The 11,296-nt window shown below is 42.5% G+C and overlaps 1 protein-coding gene and 1 pseudogene across 1 annotated transcript; both read left to right on the top strand.

The window, feature by feature from the left end:
• Positions 1-256: 256 nt before the first annotated feature.
• Positions 257-1,041, top strand: APCS (amyloid P component, serum). Its single transcript, XM_065925560.1, has 2 exons — positions 257-320; positions 431-1,041. The coding sequence occupies exons 1-2, from the start codon at positions 257-259 to the stop codon at positions 1,039-1,041; spliced, it is 675 nt and encodes a 224-aa protein (XP_065781632.1).
• Positions 1,042-4,655: 3,614 nt separating this feature from the next.
• On the top strand, positions 4,656-10,694 carry LOC136172498 (putative olfactory receptor 10J6; annotated as a pseudogene).
• Positions 10,695-11,296: the final 602 nt, after the last annotated feature.

Raw genomic sequence — 11,296 nt, 5'->3', positions numbered from 1 at the left:
CTCTGGTCATCCCCCCTATCTAATAAGTAACTCCCAACTGATTTTCCAGCTCTTCCTTCCCCACCAATAGGTCTGACTGTTGGCATCAGAGGGCAGGCCTGGAAAATCACTCACATATTACTGGTGCTCTCTATCCCCCATCCTCACCTGGAGGTGCATATAAACCCTGAAGAGCCTGAGATCCAAAACAACCACTGTGTTCTCTGTACCCTCATCCTGGTCATTGCTGCTGCTGTAACAGCCCCAGGCCAAGAACATGAACAAGCTGATGCTTTGGGTCTCTGTCCTCGTCATCCTCCCAGAAGCCTTTGCTCAGACAGGTAGGGTGGTCAGCGTGTGATCCAGGAACATGAGATGAGAAAAGATTGAATGTTCTTTTTTCCCTGCATTTGTAGTAAAGGTCACTCTGTCTCTCCCTGTCTATCCACAGACCTCAGAGGGAAGGTATTTGTGTTCCCTAGAGAATCTTCCATTGACCACGTGACCCTGATCACAAAGCTGGAGAAACCCCTGAAGAACTTGACCCTGTGTCTCCGAGCCTATAGTGACCTCTCCCGGGCCCACAGCCTCTTCTCCTATAGCATCTACGGCAAGGATAATGAGCTACTGCTTTTTAAAAACAGGATTGGAGAGTACAGTCTGTACATTGGGAAAGCCAAAGTTACTGTCAGAGCTTCTGAGGCGTTCCCCAGCCCAGTGCACATTTGTACCAGCTGGGAGTCGTCCACAGGCATCGCTGAATTCTGGGTCAACGGGAAGCCACTAGTGAAAAGGGGCCTGAAGCAGGGCTATTCTGTGGGAGCTTACCCCAAGATTGTCCTGGGGCAAGAGCAGGACTCCTATGGAGGAGGGTTTGATAAGAGCCAGTCCTTTATGGGAGAGATTGGGGATTTGTACATGTGGGACTCCATCCTGCCGCCAGAGGAAATCCTACTTGTGTACCATGGTCACCCCTTCATCAGTCCCACCATCCTGAACTGGCAGGCTTTGAAATATGAAACCAAAGGCTATGTTATTGTCAAGCCCCTGGTGTGGGCCTGAGGTCTGGAATCAACAAAAGGACTCGAAAATGAAACAACCAACACCCAAGAGTTCTGCTTAAAGCAACTGAACCCTAAATTGTAGATCTGCAGCTCTTTCTTCTTGGAATTTCCCATCTACAAGTTTGCCTAATTAAAAAAATATATTATGCCACCTGCATTCGTTTAGTGCTTGTCATAGCCCCAAACATTTTCTTGTATATCTACTTATTTGAAACTTGGTATTAAATTAACCAGAAAAATCAGCCTGCAAATTATGAGGGGAATCTTTAAGTTACTAAAAAGATATGTCAGAGCACTCAATGAGTATGGTCAGTAGCAACACTTACAAGCTACTAATAATCATTGCATTAACAATTTGAAATTCATGTGGAGTTGCAACAGAAATCTTTCTATTTGGTTTTCCAGCTACAAAATCAAAAAGAGGTCTGAGCTTCTGCCAAGGAGACAACTATAATGAGATAAGCAAGCAACAGTTGAGAACTTGATAGCAAGTAATGAGATGGGGAAAAAAATTAGAACCAGCAGGAATGAAAACTAAAAATGTTTAAGAGTCTGGATCATTTTGGGTAAAGGCAAGCATGTCTTTTTTTTTCCCTCAAAAATCCCAGTGGTACCATTCAATGCCTGATTTCCATAATACTGTCCTGAAGTCATCAAGGATCTTGCTCACCTGAATTCCCAGTTGAAAATCTTTCCATGGATCCCCACTTTACACAGGATGCAACTTAAACCCTTTGACATGCCCCCCATAAACTGGTCTCAGCTTATCTCTTTAAGATACAACTCATAGCACAGCAACAGGCATCCCAATTACAACACTACAAAATAATTATCAGATGCTATTATTAGTAGTTATCTTCATTATTATGAAAACTATGGAGCAGAGTGTCTGGCATATCCTCAACAGATATGAAATCCCTTCTCAGAGAAGCAAGGACTATAAAGAAAGTTTGGCTGCATATGAGAAATAAGACAGGCTTTGCCCACAGATAACAGAACATGAAGCGAAGGGAAGTCAGAAAGATAGCATCCAGGAGAGCTTCAGAATAACCAAGTGATGACTTCTTTTTTTCATTTTTCTTTTTTCCCAAGTGATTACTTCTAATTCACGTGCCCATTCACCCAGGATAGACAAAGAGGCAGGCACAGACACAATAAAGTAGGCTGGAGCCTTCAACAACATGGCCCCAGGGCTGGTCATACCAGAAGGCTCTATAAGGGAGTTTTTCCCTAATGAGAGTATTTGCAACTTTCTCTATGTTTTATATGGGAAACTCCATGGAGAGCTCTGAGGTTAAAGCAATGAGGTCTGCTTGGGCTTGGGATATGCCTTAGCTCAGAGTGAGGATTTTAAAAAAAGATTTTCTCTTTTCTTCACTAGAAAGCACCAGCATGTAGTCACCTTAGAAGAGCAACGTGGAGACTTTCTAGGCATTCATGGTACTTCCTCTTATTTATAAAGAACAGGTGTCCAAGAACACTCAAAGAAGAGAAGGAAAGCTGAAACATGATCTCAGTCACCTTTAATTCTTACCATGTCGTCATGCTAAGTTGATTCAGTCTTGCCCGACTCTTTGCAGCCCTATGGACTGTCGTTCAATAGGCTCCTCTGTCCATGAGATTCTTTTGGCAAGAATACTGAAGTGGGTTCCCATGCCTTCCTCCAGGGGATCTTCCCAACCCAGGGGTCCAGCCCTTGTCTCATAACATCTCCTGCATTTGCAGGCAACCCACTCCAATATTCTTGCCTGGAGAATCCCATGGACGGAGGAGCCTGGTAAGCTACAGTCCACAGGGTCACAAAGAGTCAGACATGACTGAGGGACTTCACTTTCACTTTCTTTACCACTCGTACCACCTGGGAATATACCTAAATAGCTGATTAACTTATAAATTAAACTCCATTTGTGTTCTAGAATTTTCCATCTAGGTTTTTTCTGGCTGTGACCATTCTGTGAGTTCAATATGGGAGATGCTCAGGGATTCCATCATACACTGGGACAGTAATCAAGCACACACATCATGTCATATACAGCCACAGGAGCCAAAGCAAAACTAATCTAATGTTACTGGTAAGTTACACTAAGGTCCATTGTCTACAAGGGGCTGATCCAACTGTGTTTGGAGCAAGGAAGCAAAGGCAAATATTTCACCCAGAGCTCCAGAGCTCTAGCTGCTACAGCAACTTATTGTAACTTCACGGGATTCTTGTGAGGGTCAGAAGTGATGACACAACACCTACTCAGTACATGTTCCGGCACCATGTAAGCGCAGAAAGCCATGACAAACCTAGACAGTGTATTAAAAAGCAAAGACATCACTTTGCCAACAGAAGTCCATATAGTCAAAGCTATGGTTTTTTCCAGCAGTCATGTATGGATGTGAGAGGTGCACTATAAAGAAGGCTGAGTGCCAAAGAATTGATGCTTTCAAATTGTTGGACAGCAGGGAGATCAAACCAGTCAGTCTTAAAGATTTCCCACAGTCTTAAAGATTTCCTGAATATACATTGTAAGGACTGATGGTGACGCTCCAATAGTTTGGCCACCAGATGCAAAGAGCTGACTCATTGAAAAAGACCCTGATGCTGGGAAAGTTTGAAAGCAAAAGAAGAGGGACCAGAGGATAAGACTGGTAGATAGCATCACCAACTCAATGGACATGAATGTGAGCAAACTTCAGGATATAGTGAAAGACAAGGAAGCCTGGTACACTGCAGTCCATGGGGTCACAACGAGTCAGACACAATATAGCAACTGAACAAGTGCTAAGTGTCAGCTATGATGTAAAAGAGACTGAGACTTACTACCTAAATCTTTAATTCATTTGCCTTAACTTCTTGGTATATTCCTACAAACAGAAAAAATTCATTCTCTATTTTCAGCCTCTGCTCCCAAACCTACCCCTTACCTAACCAAACCCATGTATGTCTCCTGGTTAGTAGCAGAAATAGGGCAAAGCTCTTCACATAGACATTGAGAGTCATCACATCTGACTTTTATACAATTACATTTTCATTGAGAGTAACTAAGCAAGGGCAACACACTAACATAGATTCAAAAGAACAGAAGATAGTGCCATGTGACATTCAACACATCTTTGTCTGAGGTGAGCTATTTTTCTCCAGGAGAAAAAGAAAAAGTCAGGCCATGTGAGACCAGAGCTTGCCCAGTGTTCCCTGCACGATCCAATTGTAAAGAGACATCCGGGCTCATTTCAGGATCTTGACTCCATTCAGACCCATGGGATACACAGTAAGTATCTTGGCAAATAAACCCAGGAGACAAGAGCTTGACGACAGGAATTCTCCTGAGATTCCCCTCCAAATCAGACTTTAAAGGGACTGCTCCTTGAAGGTCAGATTTGCTCAGTGTGAATGTGTCACCTTATGCTTCAGCCAAAGTGCAATGAACTGAGTGATCTAATAATGTAATAAGGATGACCTAGACCCTAATAAGGCTAAGTTTTGTATGACACTAAGATTCTACTAGGGCTTCCTTGGTAGCTCAGGTGGTAAAGAATCTGCCAGAAATGCAGGAGACCCTGGTTCTATTATGTATTCTAGCAAAAAATGACAATCAGTTTTCTTGGCATTGCAGTGAGTTCTTGTAAATGTCAAAATCGCCTGCTATGCCCTATAGCCAGAAAAAAGCACAGACAGATTCTACAGACTCAAGAAGGTAAGGGGGTGGATTCTTCTGGGTATGGGAAGGCTTCTGTCCCAGAGAAAAGTCATCACTCTCTTGTTTATTCAAATAGTTCACATAATTATCAGTTTCTTAAGAAGTCAATTCCTCCATTCCTGGCACCTTACATCTATTTTCTTTAATGAAAGGAAAAGAAAGGGCAGGACAAGATGGAAAGCCTGGCAAAAGACAACGTCATTTTTTTTTTCTTTTTAGCAGCACGACTCCTTTTAACTCAAAATACAATTATAGAGACTTAGCCTACCTTGCGTAGTTTATTTTTTTTAAACACAGATTCGGTTTCTAGGCACAGATTTTGCTTCTAAAGATCTAGATATTTTTAAGAATCCATGGGTTCTGTCATAATTTCTTCCCTTTGAAAATGGCATTTCCTTTACACCCTTAAATTGTGCTTTTCCCCTCTATCTTATTTTTCTTTTTCCTGCAGTCAGAATATCGGCTTCATGACTACAATTTTGATGCATGAGCACATTTCAGTATCCTTACTCCCCCACAGGGTTTTTGTCCTTCTGGAGTGCTTAAATCATTTTGAAAGCTCTTTTCTGTCCTACACTGTGCTTTTGAGATTGTCTCCTTGCGTGTCACTTACCCAGAAACACCCCTAGGGTTCAGGCAGAAAGAGGACCCAGATCTGGGTGGTGCAAGGGCTGCTGCCCCAGTGCTCAGCTGGAGCATTTCTGGCTGGGCCGGCTCACAAGAGGAACCAGGATGAAGAAAGAGGGCGGTCATCTGGAGCTAAAAGTATCCTTAAGTTCACTGACACCTGTCCTAACCGCTGAGAATTCATCCCAGCCGATCTCCACTGGTATAACCAACCCACCCATCCCACACACCACTTCAGCACCACGGTGCCCTCTGCAACTTCTCCCCTCCCGAGGTGAACGCTGGGGATCGTTCACTGAATTGACTCCAGGTCAATGCAATGCGATTTCACGCCCACCTCCCACACTTCCCCATCTCCTTCACTGGAGCATCCCTCACCCCCAGAGGCAGTTAACAGCCCTGTGCTAGTTATTTCAACAACACCATCTTTACAGTAACAAGTATGGACTGTGCTTTTCAAAAAGACAGGTTAAAAAATGAGGTAGGAAGCAACTGCCCTTCATCTTTCATCTCATTCCTTCATGCTACAATATCCCTGACGATGTGGCAAGATGGAGTGACCACACCCTAGAACTCCTGACAGGGAGAACAATCGTTGGGAAGAATGCTTGGAGAAACATTCCAAGTGTGATGCGCATATGACACCCAGCCTAGGAAGTACCGCCAATCACCAAAGTACACTGTGCTCCGCCGCTCAGTGATGTCCGACTCTTTGTGATCCCATGGACTGTAGCCTCTGTCCATGGAATTCCCCAGGTAGGAATACTGGAGTAGGTTGCCATTCCCTTCTCCAAGGGATATTTCTGACCGAGGGATTGAACCCGGGTCTCCTACACTGCAGGCAGATTCTTTACTGTCTGAGCCAGCAGGGAAGCCACTGCGGTGCTTAGTGGCTCAGTGATGTCCGACTCTTTGTGATCCCATGGACTGTACTCCGCCAGGCCCTCTGTCCAAGGCGAATCTCCAGGCAAGAATACTGCAGTTGGGTTGCCATGCCCTCCTACAGGGGATCTTCCCAACCCAGATACTGAACCCATGTCTCCCTCACTGCAGGCACATTCTTTACTGTCTGAGTCACAGCCAAGCCTGCACTTTATGGAGGGTGAATCCCTGTTACTGCAGCACTATTTGTTTATTTTGTCTGAAGGGAATGTTGAGTCTTGGGCTGTACCTGAGTTACTCAGGCAGAAGAAGTGACAGCTCCCTCTAGTGACAGGGCTTCACTCTTCCCTCGCCTACCGCACACCTTGCCTCTAAATAAATGCAACATGGAAAGAACACTTGCTTTGAACATTTTCATTGAACATTTACATTATACACTCCCACACATCTCGATCTGGCCTTCTTTTTGCATTTTTTTGCCACGTTCTAAGAATATCCTGCCTTAAGATAGTCTTTCATTGTCTGTGCAATCCAATTCAAATGTGCACCAAAGGCAATAAACTTATTTCTCCCCTCTCTTTTTTCTCCTGGACTTATGTACCTGGGCCACATTCCCTGGTCATCAGCCATCCCCTTTATAACTTTATAATTTACTTGAAGAGGGTAACTTTATAATTATCTGAGGTATGCTTAACAACAAATAACTGATTTGGGGTGAAAGCAGTACTTTTCAGGCCCTAAAGACTCCAGGGATTTTTTTTCTTTTCTCTTCTCTTTCTCTTTCAACTAAATTCAGCTTACTGTTTTCTTTTTCTTCTCTGGCTCCAAATATGCCTGCAGCTTTTCTGGCTCAATACCTCCTTATCTATTTTTTGTAACTCACTGCAATAGGTTCATCAGGAAAGGGGGAAAGCACGTAAGATCTGATGTTGTCATCGATGACATGTTAAAAGTTCTGTTTCCTCCCTGTAACCTGACTTTACAGTCCAAGACTCTACTGAAATTGGCCAGTATATCACCAGTGACCTCTTTCTTACTCAATTTAATATCTGCTTTCAGCTGTCATCCTCCTTTACTTCTCCGTACTATGAGCTATACTTTTATACTTAGAGTTAAAATAATTTAAAATAAAGCCCAAAGTCCTCATTGTCAATCCAGCCATTAAAAAAGTTTCATATAATCTCACCCCTACTCGAACATAATGGTTAACCCATAATATCAGCTGTATATTCTTTCAGACGTCTTGCATATATAAAAATATGCATTCACATACACACAGAGACATACACACACACACATTTTTTAACCATATGGCAGCACACCATGTTATTGTTCTTTAAATAGCTTTTTTTTTTCTTTTTCTGCTTTTAATGCATTCCACATGTCTGTATATGGTAATGCACCAGAGCAGCAGTGTTCATCACAACTTTCACCAAGGAAGGAAATGTTTGATATGTGTGCTGCCCAACAGAGTAGCCCCTAGTCACATGTTCCTTTTTCGTACTTGAAATGTGGCTACTGTGACTGATGGACTGAATTTTTCCATTAAGGAGCCCCAGCTGTATAACCCTCATTCTTCCTGAAAAGCTTAAAGCTGCATTGACACTCTCTTTCATCTCTATCCAACTGGTATCTCAGCAGCCTTTTTAACGCAAGTCACTTTATTTAGTGGCACACTCATTTCTACTTTATTTTGTTAATATTTATTTTTGACTGTGTCAGGTCTTAGCTGCAGCACATGGGATCAGCGTTGTGGCATGTGGTATCAGCACACAGGCTCTTTGTTCAGCTCACAGACTTATTTGTCCCACAGAATGTGGGATCTTAAGTTCCCAGATCAGGGAAAAAACCCATGTCCTCTGCATTGGAAGATGAATTCTTAACTATTGGATCACCAAGGAAGTCCCCCTCATATCTGCTCTAAATGTCTGCCTCCTTATTTTCCATGATGGAGTACTTTCAAGAATATCCACATTTTCTATGTTGTGCTCCCTAGATTCCCAGGAAAGATTCACTAAGAATCTAGATTCCTAGATTGCTAGTGGAAGCTTTCTAGATTTTCCAAAATCCTCCAGCCTGCTTATATGACCTTGTTCCTTGTGTAAAGTGGTTCAAACTACCATTTGAAATATGGTGGCAATCCCAGAGTCCCTCAGCAAATTTCCAGGAAATACCGTGTGTGCTTGCAAAGGAGAACAGAACAAGAGAGGTCCTTGTGTTTCTTTCAGTCATTACCAACAAGAAGTTTTTCTTCCTGTCTCTGGATTTCACTTCTTGCACGTGGTAACCTTTTTCTGCATAGCCATCACCCACATCTCTCCACTTCCCAAATACCACTAACTCAAGACTCTACACATGACAACTTTAAATGAAGGTTTAGGGCTCTTGGGAAACTTTACAACACAATATTGTTTAACAAAAAGAGAACAGGGTGGCAGAGGAAGAGATGGTTAGATAGCACCACCAACTCAATGGATATGAAACTGAGCAAACTCCAGGACACTGTGGAGGACAGGAAAGCCTGACATGTTGCAGTCCATGGGGTCGCAGACTCAGACAAGACTTAGCAATTCAACAACAACATAATCTAGCAAACAATTTTAAATCAATTATTACAATGCTTTTATTTTCAAGTTCCCTCTGCTATTGAAAGAAATTGCTATTTCTTTCATTCAAGGTCCAGCCTTCTGACATGTTGCTGATCCTCCTCTCTTATCCAACAATTTCCCCTCTTCTCCTTTGTTTACTCACCCCTACACCCTCAAATCCATGTTAATACTTTTAAAACAAAGAAACTTTGCCAATGGTTTGTCTCACCTAGACCATCTGGGCTGAGCCCCAAATCCTTCATCTTCACTCCTGCTAATGTGTCCCTAAAGACCAGCTCTCCTGAGATTAATTCTGTACACCATTCTCAGAAATTTCTCCTAAGTGGCACCAGTGATTTTAATTCAGTAAGTCTAACTCTCTCATCTCTATTTTGTTTTCCCAATTTCTCTTACTTTCCCTAGAAAAGAAAGGCAAAGCTAGGATGGTATACACTCAAGGGTACTGTGGCTTACATGTCATGAAAACAAAACAGTCTTTCATCCACTCTCTACGAAAACAACATATTCAGGATAAGAACCTGAAAGGATGTGTTTAGTAGTCTCACATATTGGTCATTCCTTAGAGGCTTAAAAAAAGATAAAGGAGACAGCAAAAACTGGAAAAAAGGGAAGGGGGCTAAAGAAGCCATAAAGCAGAGGAGAGCGTACATCCATGGCTGATTCATGTCAATGTATGGCAAAAACCACTACAATATTGTAAAGTAATTAGCCTCCAACTAATAAAAATAAATGGAAAAAAAAGAAGCCATAAAGCTACGCCAGCACCCTACTTACTGATTATACAGGGAGGAAATAGACTCACATGTGCATGTCTGTCTGTCTCTCCTCTACACCCTTCTCTCTATCCCTGTTCTGGAGTCCACACCACAATGGGAATTTCTCAATGTTGACTCCCTGCATTGCTTTCAGACACTGAAACTGAAGAATGCAGAGAAAAAAACCTCACAGAAGTGACAGAGTTCATTGTCCTAGGGTTCTCCAGATCCCATGAACACCAGATTACCCTCTTCATGGTTCTTCTCGTCCTGTCCACATTAACTTTGGCTGGCAATGCCATCATTGTGACCATCATCCACACTGATCATCACCTCCACACTCTCATGTACTTCTTCCTAAGAATGCTGGCCAGTTCAGAGACCGTGTACACACTGGTCACCATTCCACAGATGCTCTCTGAACTTGTAACCCAGAACCAGCCAATTTCCCTGGCAGGCTGTACCATTCAAATATTCTTCTTTCTTACCTTAGCCATCAACAACTGCTTTCTGCTCATGGGGAAGGGGTATGACCACTATGTGGCCATCTGCAACCCTTTGAGATACACACTCATTGTGAGGAACAGGGTGTGCATCCAGCTGATGAGTGGAGACTGTAGCATTGGCTTGGCCATGGCAGCTGTCCAATATCCATATTTACTTAACCCTTCCATCACAGGGCGGTTGGTCATTTCTTCTGTGACACTCTCCCTGCCATAAAACTCTCCTGTATTGATACCACTATCAATGAGATCATCAATTTTGTTGTCAGTGTATCTGTGATCCGGGTTACCATGGGCCTGGTCTTCATCTCCTATATCCTCATCATCTCCACCATCCTCTAGATTGCCTGAACCAAAGGCCAGAAGAAGGCCTTTGTCACCTGCGCCTCCCACCTCACTGTGGTCATTGTCCAGCATGTCTGTGCCTCCATTCCCTACCTCAAGCCCAAGTCAGAAAACTGTAGAACAAGACCTCCTTCTCTCAGTGACCTACACCATCATCACTCCTCTGCCAAACCCTGTTATTTACAGTCTGAGGAACAAGGAGGTCAAGGATGCCCTACACAGAGCTATGGGCAGAAACATTTCTTAATCCATCAACCCTTTTTACAGAGAACAGTATGTGTTGTTGATGCATTCAACCTCAAGTCTGTCCTGTGCAATCTGTCCTGTAATGAGCTGTGCATATCTTGCTTCAACATCTTCACTACAAAAATTGTCAGCTTTGTCTCCATATATTTCAAACTTCCATCCAAGCATTTTCATTTTTTTGAGTATATAAGAGGTCAGGGAAGATGGGCATGATTTTTTAAAAAGCACATACAAATTTTCAGGGTTGGGCAGTGGACTTCTTTAAAGCGTATTAATATGAGTATTTTGTGTTCAAAAACATTTTAATCTCTATTACTTTCATAATACAACCTATAGAAAGTAAAACTTGGACAAAATCCTCCCAGCAAGATAAGAATAGTCAGTGGTAAGGAAGAAAATTATATCAGAACATTTGAGAAAGGTGAGAGGTGTGTTATTTTTTTTTTTAATTAACAAAGTTGGAAATAACTGATTTAGTCCTCAGAATTTCAGCCTTTATTATTTGGTTTATACTAGAGTCTTTGCTTCCATCCAGTATCTTCAGAGTGCTAGCCAGGGCTATAAATTGTGAACAACTCTCACCTCTCTAATCTGACTGCGCTA

The sequence above is a fragment of the Muntiacus reevesi genome, chromosome 1, assembly GCF_963930625.1.
Source record: "Muntiacus reevesi chromosome 1, mMunRee1.1, whole genome shotgun sequence".
NCBI classification, from domain to species: Eukaryota; Metazoa; Chordata; class Mammalia; order Artiodactyla; family Cervidae; genus Muntiacus; species Muntiacus reevesi.
Note: the sequence above shows the minus strand (reverse complement) of the source record. Positions and strands in the feature narration are given on the sequence as shown.

Excerpts from the sequence above, each read along its gene's own strand:
- APCS (XM_065925560.1), top strand. The coding sequence starts at position 257 with ATGAACAAGCTGATGCTTTGGGTCTCTGTCCTCGTCATCCTCCCAGAA. Across the intron at positions 321-430 it reads AGAAGCCTTTGCTCAGACAG|ACCTCAGAGGGAAGGTATTT; the intron begins GTAGGGTGGTCA and ends GTCTATCCACAG.